Below are 24,840 nucleotides of genomic sequence, written 5' to 3'. Positions count from 1 at the left end.
TCATAGTTACAAATGTTACACAACTTACGCATCCCATCAATGTGTTTTATAATGACAGCGTCCACCACTGCTGATTTAGTTCGCAACACAGTCTGGGCAACACAGACCATAGACAAGCTAGACATGCTGCTTTACTTTCGATATTAATGGAGAAAGTTAAAGAAATTCTGTTGTTTTAAGATGCAATGACTGTGGAGTATGTGAATAATTGAAGTAGTTAAAGTGGACGAGATTTTCTCTTTGAGTGGGAAAGGTCTGGTCTGAAGCCAAAGTGGAAAGTGCAGGATGAAATGGTGTGTAATTTTAAAATTCCACCTTGGCACAGCCCGATCCAGGATGAAAGCACAGACAATACAGTGCACAAAAAGCTAATTCTAGTATATCTTGGGGTTAAAAAGTCTGGGCACCCTCCCCTACAGAGGTTGCGCTCAATTTCTCCTGCAATTACTGGATTGGAACTAATGCTCAATCGTCAATGGATCTTTCCAACCTGTCAGACACTCATACAATAATAGCCAATCAGACAGCCGCATTGTGTTAACCCCTGGCTTGACCTGCCCTCTTGTCGTCATGTCCCACAAGCAATGCTGGTTATTGGTCGCGTACGGTTGGAAAAGTTAACATTACGAACAAAATGGTTCTCAGATGCGCTTGAGGAATGGGCAATTCTGATGAAAGATATTCGGCTAGGTTACAAGGGGCCCGGTTGATTCATTTTCCAAAGCCTAAAACACAGTTGAGGAAATATCTAAGATGGATTAAGGCTCGCGAAACAGCGCGTGTACAATTTAGTGTGGACAATAACAAACAAGGCTGTATGTTCGAAGGTAAGTGAGGGAGAAGTATCTTCTCTGAGTGATTGCATTATTATCAGTGCTTTATACATAGCAGGAGAACAACTTTCACTTTGTTGGTGTATCACTGACCTGCTGAATAAAGTGTGTAATGTTTTATGCCGACAAGTCAGGTTCGTGATCCGTAAATGCGCGATGTCATGCAAGAGAAACGTCCATTTGCCTATTGGTATCACATCGGACTTTTAGACAGAAATCTGGGTTCCATTATGAGCCTAGTAAAATGAATACACCCACTCACTTCTAAAGACTACAATGATATTACTTATGAGCTTTCTAAGTAAAAAGTACTCAGCCTGCTTTACGTGCGCAGTACGATTCCACTATTTTATCCTGCTGGATTTCAATATGAAGTTTGTGAGGCATCAAACTTTTTTGCACCGATCAATGTTTTGCTCTAACTCAGACTTGCGTCCTGCTCCGTCCAAAATCTTAATTCCATGTACATATCCTTGCGTGAAATAGTTGAGACCTCTCTGTAGAACTCTCTTGCACAACTCCAACGCATTTGGCAAAAAATATACCCCAAATTTTATCTGGAATACGTGATAGAGGATCCAGTTCAAACTTATGTTCATTCTCCATTGTGGGGCATGGCAACTGTAGCTAAGGGGGGCGGAGCTGAAGATCGCCAGGCAGAACGGTCCGTCAGATTGTCAAGAACCCATCTATCCAGTTTACCCGAGCTTTGGGAAAACTGATAATTTTCTCTTCCATCAGGTGCTGATGAAAAGGGTTGTGTGTGAAGTCCGTGCCTTGGCTGTGCTACCGACCAAAGAACTCGCTCAGCAGGTCTACTGTCTTTTTGTATGCCGACCACACGTAAAATTAATGTGGCTTAAGCTATCCACGCTTTGGGAAAAATACTTTTTCATCAGTTTTATACATTTGTAATTTAGCAGGATTAATTAAAGCCCTGTTGAATTCCATTAAGAAAAGGCTTTGAGAGAACTAAAATAATACATTTGTGAAATCTGGAAGTGGTTGCTGTTTTTCGGTTCAGGTTTGCAAGGTCTTTACAGCATATGCCGAGGGAACCACCCTGAGAGTAGCCATACTAGCAGGCCAAAAGTCATTTGCAGCAGAGCTGGCTTCACTTTCTGAAGAGAGGTGGTGGGAAAATCTCAACTAATTTAACAGCTGCTTCAAGCTTTCCCACACTTTGTAAATACATTTTATTTGTTGATTATTCTAGAGGAGGGATGAGACGCTGTTTAGCTGATATAGTTGTGGCTACTCCAGGTCGACTTGTTGATCATATCAACAAGAACTCGGGCTTATCTCTGGATCATCTTAGGTTTCTTGTAAGTTCCCACACTTCAACACTGATTTTTTTTCAAACTGTTTGTACTGACATATACCATCATTTGGCACAGATTATTGATGAGGCAGACAAAATGATTGACAGTATGCGTCAGTCTTGGCTCAGTCAAGTAGTAAAGGCAGCGTACGGAACGTCGAAGCAGACCCCAGAGCACATGTCCATCTTCAACCACAGAGCACCCTTGTATGTTACAGCAACTAGGTAAGACCATCAAGGCGTTATTGCAATTATGCAGTAATCGCTCCTTTTTTGCGGTTAATGGGGACCAGAAGTCATTTTATATTTGATTTGACAGGTGAAGGGCTTATCTTCAGTGAACCAATTACAAAGTAGCTGGGTTTACACAAAGACTTTTTTGACATTCTGATTGAAATCATTCTGTTTAAGATCTCTGGTCAACTGTTTACATGTGACGTGATCTATTCTGATGAGGTGGATAGTGTTAAGTGTTCCCTTATTATTCATGGTGGTTTTTAAGTTTTAAAACTCCCGTTTATGCATTTTCACAAAAATAAGGCACAGCTAAAAGTCTTAAATTTGCTCCCAAATGGAGACTCCTTATGTGTGCATCAAGTTTCATAATCTCTAAATGTTTTTTGACTTAATATTTGACACGCTGGTTACATTGCATACATGCAAACTTGCGTATGTGTTAGCATGCATGTTACCAGATGGTGGTGCTCACGAGGCAATTTTTGTCATTTAAAAACTATCACACCACAGCAAACAAAATAGAATAACTATTAAATAGTAAAACAAAACAACGACTGAGGAAATAATTGGCAAAACGTGAAGTTTAAACATTTAGTTCTGCAAAGCATGCTGGGAGGCACTGGGTGCTAGTAATGCTGTTCTGTAGTGGGATAATTTTGGTTTTGATATGACACAGTGAGTGTGAACATGACTTTCCTACACTGTCAGTGTTTGGGGGAATGTAAAGGTTCTTCTGCTTACAGATATAAAATTGCAATTGTTCCTAACTGCCTCATGAGCACCACAATAAGATAGCTAACATGCATGCTAACAATGTGATGTGCATGTATTGGGCTGTACTTCATTGCAGTAGTCACACAACTTTTTTTCCGGATTTGGGAACTTGTTGTGCAGACAAGGCGGACATTATAAGGTGCCCCGTCCATTTAAGAGGAAATTTAAGACATGGTCTGAGAAAATGTCGTACACTAGGCAAAATCCGCTAATATGCGGGTCCGCGAACGGTGAACTGTGATTGGGCAATTCAAACAATTATTCTACATGCACACTTCACCAGAAAGTCACATCATTTATCAAGATAGAGGTCCGTTCTCTATTCAGCACAGAGTACAGAAAACTAAAAACACTAGATTAAAGACAACTTGTATGAAGTTAAAAAAAAAAAAAAAAAACAGATCCGTAGCATACGAGGCCTGTTGGAGCTGCCACATTGACAGCGTGTGTAAACGATATCACTGCAAATTTGTCAAGATGAAGCATGTGCAGGCACAGCTTTTCCTGGGTCTTTTCCAAATTATATAAATGATGAAAATTTACCTAGGACTGATTTTGGCAAAAGGACTCTTCTACCCCTGTGAAACCAAATGAATTTTCAGTCTAATTCAGCCTGTTTATTCCACTTAAGGTGTTTATATGGACCATTTTCGTCTGGTTTGGGCTTCCAGACTGACTATAAACTGAATAGAAAGCCCCAAATAAACCAGGTTACTCTTGCAGCATTTTTTTTTAGTCTCTATTTTAGACCCACGGGTTCCATATTATATAGCAATAAAATTATAACAAAAATAATAATGAATGAATAATAATACAAGAAAGCATGGTGACCGACTTGTATATCTGCCTCACAGTTCTGGAGACCATGTTTCAAATTTTGCTTCGTCAATGTTGAGTTTGTATGTTCTCCCTGTGCCTGTATGGGTTTTCTGTGGGTACTCCTGTCTCCTCACACATCTGAAAACATGCATGGTAGGGTTAAATGAAATCACCTATAAGTGTGATTGTGAGTTTAAATGGTTGTCTATGGGCTCTGCAATTAGCATTTCCCAGTTCAGGGTGTTTTCCCCGCCTCTCGCCCAGCATCAGTTGGGATAGTCCACCACTCCTGTGAGCTTCCTCAAGATTAACAGTAAGGAACATGGATGGATGGACAACAACACAGATGTGACTGCAAAGCCTTATTTTTCATTGTTTCAGAGGCACAAAATAGTGTATCGTGATAGTCTTTGGGGAAATGATAGTCTTAAAAATAGTGATCGGTTTATTTGCATCAAAGGTAACCAGTACGGTACATAAATTCATCCTTGGTTTCTTTGGATCTTGATACATTCCCACGTGTTTGTGAGAATTCATTGTGTTCTTGCAAATTGTTGCCAGCCTTGATGAAGGATCCTATTTATGTTCTACTTGTTTGACAAATGGGATAAAATTTTTCCAAAATGAAACATTTTTTTTAATCTCTAAAGAAAACAAACTTTTTTTTTTTTTATTCTTGTGCGAGTTTATTAATGATGAGTTTTTAAGATGGAAAAATGTTTAAAAACTATTCGATTTTAGCAGAAATAGTCAATCACAATGATTTAAAATCAGGTAATCGTGATGTTTTTCTAAAAGCAAATGATAAATCTGATTTTTGTGTGGGGAATTAACAAAAATCTGACATTTTAACGCTTAATAACCCAATCATGAAGTTAGCCTAGTGGAGAAACAAGACTCAGTATGTACCAACAATTTGTGATTGCAGGGCTTGACAGTCTCTAAAATGAAAATACTTATTTACATCAATACATCAAATGACTAACTGAGCAGAGCATCACTGAGCCCGTAATATTTTATTTCATAAGAATACAGCAAATGCTAAATTCTCTAGCAATGTAGTTATGTATTGAAGATTGCTGTAGAATTTTTTTTTTTTTTTTTTTTTTTTTTCCCCAAAGTGTCCTAAAGACTGGTCCAGCCACATTTACTTGACCAAGTGGATGTCTCTCATATATAGCGACAACAACGAAAAATCTTTGTGCCCTCCATGAGCTGTCACTTTATCATGGTGGAGGGGTTTGTGTGTCCCAATGATCCTAGGAGTGAAGTAGTCTGGGGTTTCACGACCCTGGTAGGGTCACCCATGGTAAAAAGGTCCTAGGTGAGGGACCAGACAAAGCACTGTTCCATAAACCCTTCTGATGAGTAAAATTAATGGAATGAAGTTTCTCTTGCTCGAACGCGAGTCACAGGTCTGAAGGTGGTGCTCAAAGCCTAGCGCCTAATGTCCGGGCCTGCACCCATGGAGCTCGGGACGGTCACACCCCAAAAGGGGTAACATAAGTCCCCCTCCCCATGGGCTCCCCACCCGTGGGAGGTGGCATAGGGGTCGGGTTTAGTGTGAAGTGAGCTGTGGCCGAAGGAAGGAAGCTTCGAACGGTCCCCCCGATAAGATCCCAAGCACTATTCTGTTACTGGACTTGCTCATCACGGATTGTCCATAACAAACACCATGTTAAAGCATAAGGGAGTCCACATGGCCTCCAGGGCAACCGAGGTCGCTGTTCGATGATCAAATTTGTGGTTGTGTCATCGGAATTGCGACAAATGCAGCCCTATGGGGGCACAAACCAGTGCAATCTGTAGGCCGGTCCCAAGCCCGGATAAATGCAGAGGGTTGCGTCAGGAAGGGCATCCGGCGTAAAAACTGTGCCAAACAAATATGAGCGTTCATCTAAAGAATCCCATACCGGATCGGTCGTGGCCCGGGTTAACAACGCCCGCCCCCGGCACTGCTAACCTGCAGGGCGTCGGTGGAAATTCAGCTACTGTGGGTCGAAGACAAAGAAAAGGAGGAATCCGGATCCAGCGTCAGAAGAAAAAGAGGAATGCACAGAGCCTACAACTGAGTGTAGGGACTTTGAATGTTGGGACTATGATAGGAAAAGCACAGGAGTTGGTTGACATGATGATTAGGAGAAAGGTTGCTATTCTGTGCATCCAAGAGAGCAGGTGGAAAGGTAGTAAGGCTAGAAGTTTGGGAGCAGGGTTTAAATTATTCTACCACGGAGTAGATGGGAAGAGAAATGGAGTAGGGGTTATTTTAAAGGAAGAGCTGGCTAAGAATGTCTTGGAGGTGAAAAGAGTATCAGATCGAGTGATGAGACTAAAATTTGAAATTGAGGGTGTTATGTATAATGTGGTTAGCAGCTATGCACCACAGGTAGGATGTGACCTAGAGTTGAAAGAGAAATTCTGGAAGGAACAAGATGAAGTAGTTCTGAGCATCCCAGACAGCGAGAGAGTTGTGATTGGTGCAGATTGTAATGGACATATTGGTAAAGGAAACCGGGGCGATGAAGAAGTGATGGGAAAGTATGGCATCCAGGAAAGGAACTTTGAAGGGCAGATGGTGGTGGACTTTGCAAAAAGGATGGAGATGGCTGTAGTGAACACTTATTTCCAGAAGAGGGAGGAACATATAGTGACCTACAAGAGCGGAGGTAGAACCACGCAGGTAGATTATATTTTGTGCAGACGATGTAATCTGAAGGAGGTTACTGACTGTAAAGTAGTGGTAGGGGAGAGTGTAGCTCGACAGCATAGGATGGTAGTATGTAGGATGATTCTGGTGGTGGGTAGGAAGATTAAGAAGACAAAGGTAGAGCAGAGAACCATGTGGTGGAAGCTGAGAAAGGAAGAATGTTGTGCGGCCTTCCGGAAAGAGGTGAGACAGGCTCTCGATGGACAACCGAAGCTCCCGGAAGACTGGACGACGACAGCCAAGGTGATCAGAGAGACAGGCAGGAGAGTACTTGGTGTGTCTTCTGGTAGGAAAGGGGAGAAGGAGACTTGGTGGTGGAACCCCAAAATACAGGGAGTCATACAAGGAAAGAGATTAGCGAAGAAGAAGTGGGATACTGAGAGGACTGAGGAGAGGCGAAAGGAGTACATCGAGATGCGACGTAGGGCAAAGGTAGAGGTGGCAAAGGCTAAACAAGAGGCATATGAAGAGATGTACACCAGGTTGGACACGAAAGAAGGACAAAAGGATCTCTACAGGTTGGCCAGACAGAGGGATAGAGATGGGAAGGATGTGCAGCAGGTCAGGGTGATTAAGGATAGAGATGGAAATGTGTTGACTGGTGCCGGTAGTGTACTAAATAGATGGAAAGAATACTTTGAGAAGTTGATGAATGAAGAAAATGAGAGAGAAGGAAGAGTTGAAGAGGCAAGAGTGAAGGACCAGGAAGTGGAAATGATTACTAAGGGGGAAGTCAGAAAGGCACTACAAAGGATGAAAAATGGAAAGGCAGTTGGTCCTGATGACATACCGGTAGAGGTATGGAAGCAATTTGGAGAGATGGCTGTGGAGTTTTTGACCAACTTATTCAACAGAATACTAGCGGACGAAAAGATGCCTGAAGAATGGAGGAAAAGTGTTCTAGTTCCCATTTTTGAGAACAAAGTGGATGTTCAGAGCTGTGGGAACTATAGAGAAATAAAGTTGATGAGCCACACAATGAAGTTATGGGAAAGAGTAGTGGGGGCTAGACTCAGGACAGAAGTACGTATCTGCGAGCAACAGTATGGTTTCATGCCGAGAAAGAGTACCACAGATGCATTATTTGCCTTGAGGATGCTCGTGGAAAAGTACAGAGAAGGTCAGAAGGAGCTACATTGTGTCTTTGTGGATCTAGAGAAGGCCTATGACAGAGTACCAAGAGAGGAACTGTGGTACTGCATGCGTAAGTCTGGTGTGGCAGAGAAGTATGTTAAAATAGTACAGGACATGTATGATGGCAGCAGAACAATGGTGAGGTGTGCCTTAGGTGTGACAGAGGAATTTAAGGTGGAGGTGGGACTGCATCAGGGATCAGCTCTGAGCCCCTTCCTGTTTGCAGTGGTAATGGATAGGCTGACAGATGAGGTTAGACTGGAATCCCCTTGGACCATGATGTTCGCACTTGATATTGTCATATGCAGTGAAAGCAGGGAGCATGCAGAGGAACAATTGGAAAGATGGAGACATGCACTGGAAAGGAGAGGAATGAAGATTAGCCAAAGTAAACCAGAATATATGTGTATAAATGTGAGGGGCGGAGCAGTAGGAGTGAAGCTTCAGGGAGAAGAGATAGCGAGGGTGGGTGACTTCAAACACTTGGGGTCAACAACAGAGAGCAATGGGGAGTGTGGTAAAGAAGTGAAGAAACGGGTCCAAGCGGGATGGAACAGTTGGCGGAAGGTGTCTGGTGTTCTATGCGACAGAAGAGTCTCCGCTAGGATGAAAGGCAAAGTTTTTAAAACAATGGTGAGGCGTGTCAACCAGGACAGCCCCACGTTACCAGCAGACCCACACAATACCTTTGGCCCAGCCATTCCCCCATCATTGGAGCAAACTCACCATCAGCTCCACCCCTCTCTTCACCCAAGTGTCCAAGATGTGGTCGCAATTCCGATGACTTCTTCTTCTTCTTTTCCTTTCGGCTTGTCCCGTCAGGGGTCGCCACAGCGTGTCATCTTTTGCCATCTTAGCCTATCTCCTGCATCTTCCTCTCTAACCCCAACTGCCCTCATGTCTTCCCTCACCACATCCATAAACCTTCTCTTTGGTCTTCCTCTCGCTCTTTTGCCTGGCAGCTCCATCCTCAGCATCCTTCTACCAATATACTCACTCTCTCGCCTCTGAACATGTCCAAACCATCGAAGTCTGCTCTCTCAAATCTTGTCTCCAAAACATCCAACTTTGGCTGTCCCTCTAATGAGCTCATTTCTAATCCTATCCAACCTGGTCACTCCGAGCGAGAACCTCAACATCTTCATTTCTGCCACTTGCAGTTCTGCTTCCTGTTGTTTCTTCAGTGCCACCGTCTCTAATCCGTACATCATGGCCGGCCTCACCACTGTTTTGTAAACTTTGCCCTTCATCCTAGCAGACACTCTTCTGTCACATAACACACCAGACACCTTTCGCCAGCTGTTCCAACCTGCTTGGACCCGTTTTTTCACTTCCTGTCCACACTCTCCATTGCTCTGTATTGTTGACCCCAAGTATTTGAAGTCCTCCACCCTCGCTATCGCTTCTGCCTGTAGCCTCACTCTTCCCCCTCCACTTTTCTCATTCACGCACAAGCGTGCTCTCTACACCATAAAAACTGTACTGCACTCTACAAAAACATTAGGAGCATGCTGTATGGTTATTCAGAGCTTCACACCTCCACTCCTCTGAATAAGGAGACCAAGTGGTCAGAATGGCAGGCAGGACAATATGTTTAAAGGAGGAACTATTCAATATGGCGGTTGCATGGCTGTACAGTGCCTTGTGAAAGTATTCGGCCCCTTTGAACTTTTCAACCTTTCGCCACATTTCAGGCTTCAAACAAAGATATACTGTGAAGGAAATTAGTATTTCAACACCCTGCTCTATTACAAGTTGTCCCACTTAGAAATCATGGAGGGGTCTGAAATTTTCATCGTAGTGCATGTCCACTGTGAGAGAGAGAATCTTAAAACAAAAATCCTGAAAACACAATGTATGATGTTTTTTTTAAACGATTTTTATTGTGTGATACAGCTCCAAGTAAGTTTTTGAACACCTGTCTATCAGCAAGAATTGTAACCCTCAAAGACCTGTTAGTCCGCCTTTAAAAGTCCACCTCCACTCCATGTATTATCCTGAATCAGTTGCACCTGTGTGAGGTCATTAGCCGCATAAAGACGCCTGTCCCCCCCATGCAGTCAGTTAGACTCAACTTGTAACATGGCCAAGACCAACGAGCTGTCCAAAGACACCAGAGACAATTTTACAACTCCACATGGCTGGAAAGTGCTACGGAGAAATTGCCAAGCAGCTTGGTGGGGGGAGGTCCTTTGTTGGAGGAATCATTGGAAAATGGAAGAAGTTAAACATGACAGTCAATCTCTCAATCGGAGTGGTGCCCCATACAAGATATCGCCTGGTGGGGTCTCAATGATCCTTGGAAAGGTGAGGAATCAGCCCAGAACTACACGAAAGGAGAGGAGAGCTGGGACCACTGTTTCCATGGTGACTGTTTGTAATACACGAAGACGTCATGGATTGAAATCATGCATGAGACGGAACTTCACTATCATAACGGCGAGATGGCAAATCAAATTGAATTACGATCGCGATGAACAGATGGAAGTCTCAACGCCTGTGTGAAGCTTAATCTAACAATGTATGAACTCCAAACCCATCAGCGAAACCGTGCAGCACTAACTGTCGCATTAATGGTAAGAAGTACTTTTGTCATCATTTGTGAGCAACAATGTTATTTAAAATAATTCAGAAATTTATTGTACTCTAAAAGTGTTGGTCTTACAGAAATGCGCAAATACACCTGCACTTGGTTTTTAAAATACTGCATGGCTCTTTTGAAATTACATTTTTAAATATTTCGCCTCTATGGCTCTCTGTCGAAAAGGTTTCTGACCCCTGCTCTAAACCTTCTCCTCAAACAAGGTGAAGACTGATCAAAGATGCAGCCAAGAGGCCCATGATCACTCCAGATGAACTGGACAGATCTACAGCTGAGATGGGAAAGTCTGTCCATACGACAACAATCAGTCATACCCTGCACAAATCTGGCCTTTATGGAAGAGTGGCAAGATGAAAGGCATTTCTCAAAGATATCCAAAGAATGGATTGAAAAAGTCTCGTTTAAAGTTTGCCACAAGCCACCTGGGAGGCAGACCTAACTTCTTCCACGAAGGTTCTTTGGACAGATGAAACCAAAATTGAACTTTTTGGCCACAATGCAAAACGATGTTTGACGTAAAAGCAACACAGCTCGTCACCCTGAACACACCATCCCCACTGTCAAATGTGGTGTCAGAAGCCTCGTGGTTTGGGCTTGCTTTTCTTCAGCAGGGATGAGGAAGATGGTTAAAATTTAGGGGTAGATGAATGGAGCCATATACAGGACCATTCTGGAAGAAAACCTGTTGGAGTCTGCAAAAGACCTGAGACTGGGGCACAGATTTATTTTCAACAGGACAATGATTTATAACATAAACCCAAATCTACAATGGAATGGTTCACAAATAAACGTATCCAGGTGTTAGAATGGCCAAGTCAAATCCCAGACTTGAATCTAATCAAGAATCTGTGGGCAGAGCTGAAGACAGCTGTTCACAAACGCTCTCCATCCAACCTCACTAAGCTCAAGGTCTATTGTAAGGAAGAACGGGCAAGAATTTCAGTCTTTCGATGTGCAAAACTGATAGACATACCCCAAGCGACTTGGAGCTGTTATTGCAGCAAAAGGTGGCACTTCAAAGTAATAATGCAAGGGGGGGAATAATATTACACAGGTTTTCGTTTGTTAAAGAAAAGTTTAAAATATCCAATAAATTTCATTCCACGTCACGATTGTGTCCCAGTTGTTGTTGATTCTTGACCAAAAAAATTATAATTTTAGATCTTTGTTTGAAGCCTGAAATGTGGCTAAAGTTTGAAAAGTTCAAGGGGGCCGAATACTTTCTCAAGGGACTGTATCTGCCAAGGGCCAACATGCTCATTCTTAAATTAATAGAAAATAGACTGCTGCGGTCTACCTCTGTGAATACTACATTCTCAGTGTCGTTGTCAGACGTCACTTATTTTGTGTAGTCTTTGCATTAATTTACGTGTTTATTTCATAAACATTGTTAACTAAACAAGCCTGCTCCTAAGCAATCAGCATTTTGGGGATATAACACAGGTAATGGTTCAGTAATTGACCCCTCCGTAGAAATTGCGCAATCCGTGTCACTGACCAATCAGAGGCCAGAGATCTGCATAAACAACACCCCCTTTTTGGACCCGCAGTTTTCTCAGACAACGCTGGATGGTCCAGTATAGCTTCTGTTGGCGTTTTATCGCGTATTTGGGTTCTTTAACAATAGATATGGTTAAGATGTGTAGTCACGGACTTTATAATAGTGATGACAGGTATCCTGAAAGGCTAGTTGGTGGAGTTCAATTCGTACCCTTTCCAAAACCGAAGACCCAGTACGAAAAATGTCTTTGATGCATCAAACTTTGTGGAAGACCGCATCATCAACTGAATCCATCTAAAATCAACCGGAACAGAAGACAGAGTACAAAAAATGTCTTCGATGGATCAAACTTTGTGGAAGACCGCATGATCAACTGTATCCATCAACCGGAACAGATATGTTTGCACGAAGGTAAGCCGTATATTTGATTTTCAATACATGTCTCATATAAATGAATTAGCAGTTCTTCGCTTGCATAACATAGCTAAGTGTGAATGAGTGACACACTTGATCTGTGTTGAGCGATATTTTGCGATGATCTGACTGCACAAACGTGTGCCTTTGTTCGTGGCTACGCTAAACCGGAACAGATATGTTTGCACGAAGGTATGCCGTATATTTGATTTTCAATACATGTTTCATATAAATGAATTAGCAGTTCTTCGCTTGCATAACATAGCTAAGTGTGAATGATTGACACACTTGATCTGTGTTGAGCGATATTTTGCGATGATCTGACTGCACAAACGTGTCCCTTTGTTCGCGGCTAATTAGCTAAGCTAAACCGGACTAGCAGTCCTAAAAGCCTTCGACGTGCACCGAGACACCAAGACTGAAGGAAGGATGTTTGAGGACACTAGTGATTGTCGTACTCGGTCGGGACTTACGTAGGTTCGGCACTCATTCAAGAATAATTATTGAGGGGAGCGTGTGACGTTACACAAAGAAAACGAGAGAAAGAACTCGTAAATCAAGCCTCGCCTTCTTCTTTTCCTTCATACGGCGGTTCACAAACGGCTATACAGATACATATACAGATTCTGCACACAAGTGTGATATGTAACACGAAAATAGGAAACTGTCAATGACGAATTCGTCTTTGGGTTATAATATATTATATTATGTGGCTTCTCGGTCTTCCTCTGACTCTGGAAAGATCTCGAGCTAATAACAATGGTTTCTCTGTCGATATGCATGCAAATACCATTGAAATACCCCTCGCTGAAATACCTGAAGCCCTGCTGTCTGCTTTTCAACGATATTTCACTGTTAGCTAAGAATGCAAATGAGAAATCAGCCGGTAAATCAGACAGTTTCGCTCTATTCTTTTCTTGATGCGCCGCCCTTTTTGCAAATTGTCTGACGTAGGCGCATGTGGCGTGACGTCACTTCAGGATGCGTGGTTAAGTGCCCTCTACGGAGGGGTCAATTAAATGTAAGTATGAGATTGTGATTTACTTTGACTTCATCTAAGTTCTAACATTAGACTAGTCTGTCCATATATCTAAATGAGACCGGTCATTTTCCCTGTGGTACGGGTTATCTTGAAGTTGAAAACTTTTCCCCTGTACATGCTTTAGGAAGATATAGATCTACTGCTAGCTTTCATCAATGGATTGACAATAGATACTGCTGTAAATTACGCTAGATTATAACACAATATCACAACTGCTGATCGGAATGTTTGTTACAATACGTATATCGCTAGCTTGTTGCCACCAACGCCGATTATGTTGAACTAAAGTTTCAGCATTTTCAAAACGAAGATTTTCAATGAAGTGAAGACACTGATCTTTTGTTACATTTTGAGAGAAGGATTATGTCATCGGACGCGGGCCGAGCTTTTTATTACTGCTGCTTTCGGAGAAGTTTTTAGAGTTTGGGGACTATACGTCTAGGTAGCTAGTTAGCTCGTTTTACACGCTACTAAACTGTCTTTGTTGTCTATTTTGTTGTTGTTTTGTGTTTTATTGTGTGTGATTAAAATGTCTCAAAAGCAATACAAGTGCTTTGTTATATTTTGCCGGTTTGGCCAAGGAGATTTATTCTACATTCACACAACATGCAATAAACAGACAATTTCCCCTAACTATTATTATATTTTAATAGCTCTACACACACCTACCTGTCATTTAGAACCTACAAAGCTCTCGTCCTTTGCACCTGTGCAATCCATGTTACGACGAACTGGGTGTTTTGGAAAAGTGTGAAGAATTAATCCATTCTGCCGAGTGTTCGATACAATACAATACACCAGCATTTTGGCTAACACGATGAAAAGAAACAATTTTTCACCAGTACAATATGTACAAACCAATATAAACACTCAACTCCGCTACTCCAAAAACAGAACTTCCTGGTTCTTCACCACCAAAAATGCCTCGAGAGGATTTTCATGGCGAGAGATGCAAAAATTAATATACAACAACATCCTGATGTGGTGACAAAAAAACCCAATGGTCCATTCCTGCTGACTTTTTTTTTTCTTAAAAACAAACTAAAAAAATATGCTTTACGTGTCAGTTGACCTTTAATGTTCAAACCGAAAAACTGTTTTTAGCAAATAATCATTAACTTAGAATTTTATGGCTGCAAAACATTCCAAAAAAGCTTGGATAGGTTCATGTTTACCACTGTGTTACCTCACCTTTTCATCCATTGTCTCAGCCACTTCTTATACTTACTTGAGGACAGTAATTGTTGAAGCTTTGTAGGTGGAATTCTTTCTTGATGTACAGCTTAAGCTGTTCAACAATCTTAGGTCTCCGTTATCGTATTTTACACTTCAATAATGCTCAACATTTTTTCTATGGGATTGCAGGCCGGCCAGTCTCGTACCGGACTCTTTTACTCTGAAACCATGCTGTTGTAACGTCCAGAATCTGATTTGGTATTGTCTTGCTGAAACAAGCAGGGGTGTCCATAAAAAAGATATGGCAACAAATGTTTCTCCAAAACCTGTATGTACCTTTCAGCATTATTGTTCCCTTACCAGATATGTAAGTTACCGATTGCATTGGCCCCAACACAGGTTCTGCCTTTTGAACTTTGCATCCATAACAGCCCAGTTGTTTCTTTTCCTCTTTTGCAAATAATTGTATTGTTTTTGTTTAACACAACATATCAACTTCATTGGAATTGGGTTTATAGAATGCTGTTGATCAAAAACTTTAATCTGGTCACTTTTGAGCCCTTCTAAAACCTTTGCTAAAACGGACAGTTTTAGCTCTATGATTATTGGGATTGGATTGCTCACTGAAAAATCTGCTTTTGGCTGTATATACAGTGAAGAAAATAAGTATTTGAACACCCTGCTATACATAACCCAATAGAAAATCTTTGGGGGGAGCTGAAACTCTGTGTTTTTCAGCAACAGCCCAGGAACCTGTCTGATCTAGAGAAGATCTGTGTGGAGGAGTGGGCCAAAATCCCTCCTGCAGTGTGTGCAAACCTGGTGAACAACTACAGGAAACGTTTGACCTCTGTAATTGCAAACAAAGGCTACTGTAGCAAATATTAACATTGGTTTTCTCAGGTGTTCAAATACTTATTTGCAGCTGTATCACACAAATCGTTTTAAAAAAAAATCATACATTGTGATTTCTGGATTTTTCTTTTTAGACTATCTCTCTCACAGTAGACATCCACCTACAATGAATATTTCAGACCCCTCCTTGATTTCTAAGTGAGAGAATTTGCAATATAGCAGGGTGTTGAAATACTTAATTTCTTCACTGTATTTGAGAGAGAGATAACTAACTTTTTCCTCTACAGTCTATCTCCTCCTCAAATGCCGCTTCAGAAGCTGCTTTTCTCTGCTACACTCACCAAAAATCCAGAGAAATTGGAGCAGCTGGACCTTCACCAGCCAAGACTTTTTAGGTCTGCCAACCCTCCATGTTCCCTAAACTGTCCTCAGTCAATTGTTGACTCCCATAAATCTGAGCTGTTTGACTTCCCTCAAAGTCTGACGGTGAGTCTTGTATGAATAGAGGCTTAAGAAGTCTAGTAAGATGCTAAATAAATGACTCATTGAATGTTTTGTAGGAGTTTTATGTGCTTTGCACACTCTGCACAAAGCCTCTCATTATCCTCCACTTCATCCTACACATGAAGCTCAGCCCCATTCTTTGTTTTGTCAACTCTAGAGTAACAGCTTACAGGTGAGAGAGGTCTATCTCACAATTATCAATGTCATTTAGTGTCTAATACCATGTTTTCATTTGTTGTACTCAGACTTTACCGGCTGATGCAACTCTTTGGTGGCATTCAAGTAGCAGAGTTCTCTTCCCGGCTGTCTCCCAAAGAGAGAAAGAAGAAGCTGAAGGGATTTGAACAGGGAAAGATCCACCTGTAAGATTCCAGTCATCTTTGGCAAAAGCAATTTGAGTTTAAAAACATTGTGACCACAGTTAGTCTTCTTGGGACAGCTTCACAATGTGCGAGTATTTATAAAGGTTTTTGTATGGCATTGATCCTATCCCTGGCTAAAATGCAGATTGGTTGTGTCAGGAAGGGGATCCGGCGTAAAACTGTGCCAAACAAATATGCGTTCATCTGAGAGGACACGCGGTGGCAACCTCTAACGTGACAAGCTGAAAGGAAAAGAAGTACTGTCGTTTATCCCCAACACGCCACTTATTCAAAATGTGACATATACGGTGGTACCGCTACTTAAGAAATTAATGCGTCCTGGAAGTCGTTTTGTAACCTGAATTTTTTGTAAGTACAAGCACATTTTACATGTAAATACCCTAATCTCTTCCCCGCCAAAAATGAGCATTCAAAGTACACAAAGTAAAGAATAACAAAAATTATGTTCATTTACCTTAAGCGTTGGGTGACTATGTGAAGCGTGAGTGACAAGTAAAAGGCATCGGGGGGACAGGAGGAGGCATCTGTTTGACGGCCGAGAGAAAAGATATGTACAAATGTACAACTTAATTCCAATAAAGTTTCTTGGGGCCCATGATGAACAAAGAGGAATAAACTTGCAAAAAACACAAAAGGAAAAACGCCACAAAAATGTATTTTTCCATTGCGCTAGGTTGTTACAGCGCTAGTGTGAGTCACTCTAGCTGTGGCCAACTCCTTTCTATCATCCTCTTGCTCTTTTGCCTGCCAGCTCCATCCTCATCATCCTTCTACCAATTTAGAGTGGTACCTCTACTTCCGAAATTAATCTGTTCCACAAGTCGTTTCATAACCCGAATCAGAAGCATGATCCGTTCCAAGCACCCGCCCCCTCGCCAAAAATAAGCTTTCAAAGTACATATTAATAAGTACATAACTCATAGCCCCTAGCAAAACAAAACAAAACAAAAAAACTGAAAAGAAAAAACATTTCACCTGCAATGGAAAACAGGTTGCGGGGTTCACGGCACCTGAAAATAGTAGCAGCTTGTCATCCGGGAAAATACAGTACATGGTACGGGCATGTAGTGTTTGAAATCCATAAATGAGCAGAGAAAAGGGGTACTCTGTCCTAAAATTGATATCACATCATCCTTCATAAGCTATGCTCAACTCAAAGACAAAATGTAAGTTTCTCTGAAAATGTCATATAATGTGGCCATTCTCCCAAATGGTAACAAATGCATTTTCTGTAAATAAGTCTTGTGAATTTTTTTTTTTTTTTAACCTCTGGTGCAAATTGGGAGATGCCTGACTCATTGGTCCAGTGATTATTATATTAAAGCTGTATTTGATTGTAGATTGAAGTGGGTTTGTTTTAAGACCACCACGATTTAAAAAAAATAATAATAATTCAAACGTGAACAAAAAAATCTGCTACTGTCCAAGAGTTATGAGTGGCTGATCATCAGTCACATCAGATCAGAAACCTTTAGTCTCTGCTCTATTTGTTTTCACCCTCGTCTAGTCTGTCAACCACTGTAAAGCCACTGCACTGTAATGGGGTAAGGTCCAGCTCTTGTTGTTGACCCTGAAGAGGAATGCGGTGAAGAAAGGGGATGGAAACTTTGGAAGAATCAGACCTTAGTATTACCAAGCCTTAAAATGTAAAATAATAAATGAAATTTAAGGGATCAAAAAAGTATCAACCTACCATATGCACACACTGACCAGCCCATGTGGTCCATATAGATCTTGTAATGATTTGGAAATATCATCTTCCTCTTGAATTTAAAGGATGATCAGCACAGATGCCGCTGCCAGAGGCATTGACATCTCTGGTGTCAAATGTGTTGTGAACTATGATGCTCCGCAGTACATCAGGACGTACATTCATAGGTGAGCTTTCATATTTAATCAAATCAATAAGGGACAGTTTCTAAAAGGGATCATCCATACTGTTAGGTGTAGTTTTATCCTTGATTGGTAATCTGTAAACCATTTCCTGGTACTTTTCTCAGAATTGGAAGAACTGCAAGAGCTGGAAAAGCTGGTCTGGCCTTCACCTTTCTGCTTGGAGTACAGGTGTGACATGTCCACATATTAATATGCATGCATTACTCAGAAAAATGTAGGTATATTCAGCTTTTGGATGAAATTCAAGGGAAAACTTGGGGCATTCAGAAACAGTTATTCTGAAGGCACAACATTATTGTAAGTGTTCTTAGGGTCATCGTGTTGTTTGAAGGTGATGGTTCTGAATATTCTGGAAAAGGTTTTCATCCAGAATCTCTCTCTACTTGGCTGCATTCATCTTTCCTTTGAAACTTTCATAGCAATAGCAGTCCAATCTGACTAGCCAGATTAATCTACATTTTCAGTATATTTTTTTTAATTGCCACATCAGAATCAGCTTTATTGACCAAGTGTGTGAAAACACAGTCATACAAGTTACCACTAGGTCCAGTAGATTCTCTGAAAATCAACGTGACCCACCATTCTATATATATATATATATATATATATATATATATATATACACACACACTCTTAAAGTGGGACTGTCATCCCTATAAACATTCTAAAATAGATATTGTAATGAAAAATACATATAACAGTATTCACTTCAATGTCTATACGGGGGGAAAAAAAAGTGAGCAGAGAGTGCGTCATACATGCACAAAGTTGCGCAGTTGAGTGTCCCTCGACATCCAAGTGGTCGCCATATTAGTCGCGTCCTCTGTCCTTGACGTCATCGTCACTTCCGCCGTTGAAAATGCGCAGTGCCTACTACTATGGAAGCCGAACAACAGAGATATTCGGATTTTTCCGACGCCCCTTCTGAGACCGGAGCTCTTTTCGAAAAGGAAAACACCACACAACCAAGTGAAGTTACCGGGGCATTATTACACTATTGTTTCGAGCCCTCAGGGCAATGTTACACTGTTTCATATTCAGATGATATCCAATCACATCCAAACTGCATCCTGTCCAATCCACTTCTGCGGCGGAGATGAGCCATCACGGCTCATCGCAGCCGGCCGGTGTGGCTTATGACAGAGCCGAGCTGTGCTGCTTTAGTCAGTCGAGCCGGGGCGCTTTATGCGCGCACGCGACTGAGTAACGCATTCTCCGCTGGGTTCTTCAGAGCCACCCCCGTCGCAAAGCCCGATGCGCAGCCTTCGCAGTAGCTGTGACCGCCGAACGCAGCACCTCAGCCGGTGTGACAGAGTTTCAACACCCGTGGTGGCATATAAAGAGAAGGTGGAGCCGAGCTATGCTGCATTTAGGTGTATGTTCAAAGTCGAGACGAGGCTGAGTGAGACATTGTTGGCTGGGCGACGCGCACATTGACACATTTCATACGCAGATCTTTTGTTACGTTATGAGAGAGACCAATTACGTGGTCCGCCCCAAACTATTATTTCTTTTAGCAGCTGTATACACACCTACCTGTTATTTGGAACCCACGGAGCTCTCGTCCTCTGCACCTTTGCAATCCATTTTTCACAACGAACAGGGTCTCTTTCAAACTTATGAAGGGTAATTCCATTCTCTGAAGTGTTCAAGCAATGTCCAGCAATGCAATGAGCCGGCAGTTTGGCTAACACGAAGGAACAACTAGCTACCTTCCTGGAGGTAAAATTAATGTAAACAAACGAGTCCACGAGGGGGCGTCGCTGTCCTTTACGTCACTTCCTGCTTATTCTCGAAAACAAATCCCTGAGAGGATTTTCATGGCGGGAGTTACAAAAAGCTATATACGTCAAAATCATGTTTTGTGGTGGGGAAAAAAAACCACGGGACCATATTGACTGGGTTTTTCATTAATAATATACCAAAAATCATCCCGTTTGACGACACTTGACCTTTAAGGCTGTGCAATTGGGCAATTTGTTGAAAAGGGTGTGTTCCAAAAAATAGTTGTCTGCCATTGACTTTACAAACTCAAAACTATTTTGTACAAAATTTTTTGTTTCTAGGAACTTCCAATCCCTTGAATCACTAAACTAATACACTGGTAATTTTACTTATGCAATTAATCAATTCCAGAAGTCGTTTCATAATGTGAAACTTTTGTAAGTAGAAACGCATTTTACATTCAAATAGCCTTATCCATTCCAAGCCCCCTGAACCGCCAAAAATAAGCAAAGTGTACATAATGTAAAGAATAATACAAAATTGTTCATTTACCTTAAAAATAATAATTCAAAGTGTAGGTAATGTAAAGAATAATAAAAAATGTTCAGTTACCTTTGCTATTGAGTGTATGGCGAACAAAAAGGCATCGCGGCATCTTCAGAGGTGGAGACAAACACAATTTAATTCCACTAAAATTAATAAATTGCACAAACTATAAATTCAAAACAAATGCTAACTTTCAATGTTTCCTGAAGTACCAATCCAAGCATGTTTGCCTTTGATGGCTTTTAATAGTCTTGGAGAAATGGGCAAGGCAAACGCCAATGAACTTAGCGCTTACCCAACTCGTTAACACATTTTCCAGATGATTCTTTTGAATACATTCGGAAATCTCATGGAATTTTGGTAACACATCTTTTATTCTGGCTAACGGAATTGTGGCTGCCTCCTCCTCTAAGCTCCAAACTACTCCTGCATTGTTGTCTGTTGCATGGCCTCCAGCCTTTAGCTTCTCCCTCAAAAGGTCCTTGTGGTGAACCAACTCATCGATGTCCTCAGCCTTTCCCAGCGAAACAATTTCTTCAACTTCAGGTTCAACCTCCACTTCGAACCTCTCAAGTCGAGCAGCAATATTATGAGGCCTCATGGCAGCAGCATGATGGCGCTGGCCATCAATTTCTTGGGGCCCATGGTGAAAAAAAATAAATGAGGAGAAAGAAGAATAAATCCAGAAAGATATAGAGTGTGCGTGAGCGAATGACATTGGATTCGGCGGTAAATATACAAGTGTGCCACGGGTAAAGATTGATGTCCGTCGTGCCCCCCCCCCCCCCCCCAAAAAAAAAAAAAAATAAAAAAGATTTGCGTCACTCTGAGCCAATGGAGGAATATGATGCCAGGAAGATGCTACGTGCTAGCCAATAGGTGGTGCTGCTCTATCATGCCACAGATCAACAGACAGGATGTGTTTCATGTCTAAAGTTTGACCTCCCTTCTAGCCAATGTGATCCCAGGAAAGTGCTCCAGTGGTGGTCAATGGGAGAGCAGCTCTTTCGTGCCGCTTTCAAACCAAGACACAGTACAGGGTGAAGTGCTTTAAATGGAACATGTATTATACCAATGTACCATGTACCTATTTGATGGTCTTGCAGGGCAATTACAGCAGTAGCATCTCTTTCTGAATGCTCCACTTCATTAGGTTTTTGGAGCTTTAAAGAAAATAAACCACCTGCAATATCACATCAATAAAAAGTTGTCATGACATAAATTCATTGAATTTCTGGACTCTTTGAAAAATTAAAACAAAACAATCCCAAATTATACATTTATATAAAAAAAATACATCAATGAATGACACTGCTGATATGCATGCGGTGAGAGAATTAAATGAGACATGCCAATTATGATTCCACCATACACAACTTGGGGGAAAATAACTTACTGGTCACATTTACTATATCCGTCTTATTCTGCCCCAAGGAAGTTGGGTGGGTACCATAACCCACTTGTCTTAGCTGAAAAAATAACATTTTTTGGATTAATTATGAATGTAACAGGCACAGCTGGCACCCTTAATTGATAGAATATATATCCTTCATGGTGGAGGCCAGTGTTTCAGGATATTTGAAATATATTTGGTTGTGTAGCAAGAGTCCATCTACTAAAATTGCGTACGACTCAAGATGAACATATCTTTGATGGATTTGCCAAGGTAGCTTTGACTGCAAAATAGGTCAATATATTAATGTAAGTACCAAATTTTTCATTACTTATGTTCCAGTTCAGGATGTACCAGGATCCTGCCTGTTGACAGCTGGGATATGCTCCAGCTCTCCTGCAACCCTCATGAGGCTAAGCGGCTAAGCAAATGAATCGATGGAATTTAAAAACCTATCATTGGAAATAGCTTTGAAAACCCCTTAAAATCTTACTTAAATTATCTCAATAGCTCAAACGACAAAAGTTATGACCATTTAACGATTCGGAATATGGGCTAATTATGGTATTGGTAAAACAATAGAAAAGAACAATAAGTTGTGACCTTCCTGGTTATAGGATCTTTAAAATGTCATGACTTTTTTTGTTTCTCAACGATCCCTTGATTATTACATTTGCACTTATTTTCATTATAATTGCATACAAAGCACCAAATCCGGCCATTTTACCGATTTTGCAATGCAACCAACATTTTTGCGAGCGTCAAAAAAAGTGCGAGCGGTCATATCACTTTCATATTTCATTTATGCATCTACTACCACATCTACTACTTACTTTTACATCTTTAAGTACAAATAAAACAAATGAAGTAATTTTTAAGAAAATATATGCTTACCGACAGGTTTTGCTCGAGGTTTTAAATAGTGACAGGTTTAGAATAAAAAGTACCACAGGTAGCCCCCTTTTGTTGTCGACACGAGGCCGTGTTAGCTAGCTGGCTAGCTAGCTGCACATTCAAGGTTCTTGATGATAAACTAGAAAGCCACCCGAAGGTGAACACATGCTTTCTAGCACATTCCCTACACCACTCACGACAGACGCCTTAGGTGGTGTATGAAAAACGTCAATTTATAGCCTTCTCAGCAAGAAAACTGGAGGCTTCTAGACTCGCACCAATGCCACTATTTTTTTAATTCAAGGATACGACACATTTTCTTCTACTCCTTCAGTCATGGTACTCAAGATGGAATGGATGAAAATCCAGTTGATTGAGTGATTTTCACAACCCAGATCTTTAAAACTCTAGAATAATGGTTTAAATCCAGTTTTGGATTTCTCCTTGGTCTGTTTGGCCATTTGGTTGATAGTGATTGAAGGTTTGTGAACGTAGTGCCCTCTTCAACACACTGACAGCTGGTTTCCGATTTTTTTCAAGATATAGGATTTATAATAGCGGCTTGTTTTTCATGATGGACTTTTGAAATATCCATAGTCATGATAGTGTTTATGTATTGTAACAAATACTTGATGCATTTTATTATGCGACTTCAGAATGTGTATTAGCTCTTGACGTTGCTTGAAAATTGTTCTACTGAAATTTTCTGTACAAATTTTATAGAAATTTGAGATCAAGCACTGTGCCACTTTCTGTTCTTCTAAACTTTCTACAAAATTTCTATAGAAACATTTTGTTCTATAGAAATTCTTTAGAAAGTCACAGCCAAAGTTCTATACAAATGCTATTAGAATTCTATAGGTTTCTGTAGAATTTTCTATAGAAAATACACAACTACACAAACAGCGATGAGATGGTCAGAGACTGCATACTTTTTGCTACCAACTAACCAAGTGTGCACGAAAAGTTATTCAGCCAAGGACTGGAGCGCACGCTAGAAAAAAATGATCGGCATACCGCGCTCCCACAAGTCAGCAAAAGTGCAGCTAAAGGCTATGGTTGGTGACGGCCACAAGGTTTACGTTGAATGACCCACTGCTCGCCCACACACTCTCCTGCCTAGTTTACACCACCCCCCTCCGCTCTTAAAGGGGTACACTCATAATTACAAATGTTACAGTACTTACGCAGCCCATCAATGTAGTTTATAATGACAGCGTCCTTATGCACTAGCCACCACCAGTGCTTTAGTGAGAGACAGTCTGGGCAATGTAGAGCAAAGACGAGCTAGTCATGCTGCGTATTTTTACTCTCTATAATAACGGCAAAAGTAAAAAAAAAAAAAAATGCTGTTGCTTAAAGATGCCATGAATGTCTGTGTATGTGAATAATAGAAGAAAAAGTGGTGAAACTGGATGTGATTTTCTCTTTTGGGTGAGAAAGGTCTCATCTGAAGCCAAAGTAGAAAGTGCAGATGAGTGAGTCAGTGAGATGGTGTGTAATGTTAAAATTTCACTCTGGCACAGCCTGATCGAGGATGAAAGCACAGACAGTGCCCAAAAAGCTAATTATATATTTTTAATATAGAAGGGAACATAACAATAACCTTTAAACTGTTTGGGAGCATCATTCAGCTTTCAACAAGCATTGCTAAAGATATTTTGCAAGCAGTAATTCAGTTTTAAAGAAAAAAAGACAAGGATATCATTGTGAATAAAAAAAAAAAAAATGATACAATGTTGGAAGCGACCTTTCAAAGTGGACTTGGTTTTGTTTGGTCTTGTTGTTTGTTGACATTTTCATTGTAAGTTTGCAAATACACAAAATTGTTCTTGAAAATGTTCTGATGGGAATGTAAATGCTGTAATCTGAATCTTTTAATGAGCCATGTAACTTCAATGGATGACTCTGATCTGACCACAGTGCAGCAAATTCAGGTATGCAACACGGCCTGCTCGGACTCAGTGTACCCACCTCCCCTGGTACATGGGAGAAGTTGTCAGAGATGGAAGTGGAAGCTCCTTCATAAAAGACCAGACGTCCCCAATAGACTCACAATATGTTTGGGTCTGCCAGGTTGGATT

At 41.1% G+C, this 24,840-nt stretch overlaps 1 protein-coding gene across 8 annotated transcripts in view; it reads left to right on the top strand.

The window, feature by feature from the left end:
* ddx51 (DEAD (Asp-Glu-Ala-Asp) box polypeptide 51) overlaps nucleotides 1–24,840 on the top strand; it is a 116,013-nt gene that overhangs the window by 37,398 nt on the left and 53,775 nt on the right. For all 8 annotated transcript variants that reach the window (XM_061836751.1, XM_061836750.1, XM_061836752.1 and 5 more), the window contains exons 6-14: nucleotides 1,575–1,646; nucleotides 1,858–1,964; nucleotides 2,050–2,158; nucleotides 2,231–2,379; nucleotides 15,703–15,901; nucleotides 15,976–16,091; nucleotides 16,165–16,281; nucleotides 18,079–18,180; nucleotides 18,303–18,366. In XM_061836751.1, the coding sequence (XP_061692735.1) occupies nucleotides 1,575–1,646; nucleotides 1,858–1,964; nucleotides 2,050–2,158; nucleotides 2,231–2,379; nucleotides 15,703–15,901; nucleotides 15,976–16,091; nucleotides 16,165–16,281; nucleotides 18,079–18,180; nucleotides 18,303–18,366 (1,035 nt within the window). The remainder of the gene's footprint in view (nucleotides 1–1,574; nucleotides 1,647–1,857; nucleotides 1,965–2,049; nucleotides 2,159–2,230; nucleotides 2,380–15,702; nucleotides 15,902–15,975; nucleotides 16,092–16,164; nucleotides 16,282–18,078; nucleotides 18,181–18,302; nucleotides 18,367–24,840) is intronic.

The sequence above is a fragment of the Syngnathoides biaculeatus genome, chromosome 12, assembly GCF_019802595.1.
Source record: "Syngnathoides biaculeatus isolate LvHL_M chromosome 12, ASM1980259v1, whole genome shotgun sequence".
Taxonomy (NCBI): domain Eukaryota; kingdom Metazoa; phylum Chordata; class Actinopteri; order Syngnathiformes; family Syngnathidae; genus Syngnathoides; species Syngnathoides biaculeatus.
This window is presented reverse-complemented; position numbering and strand designations above follow the sequence as displayed.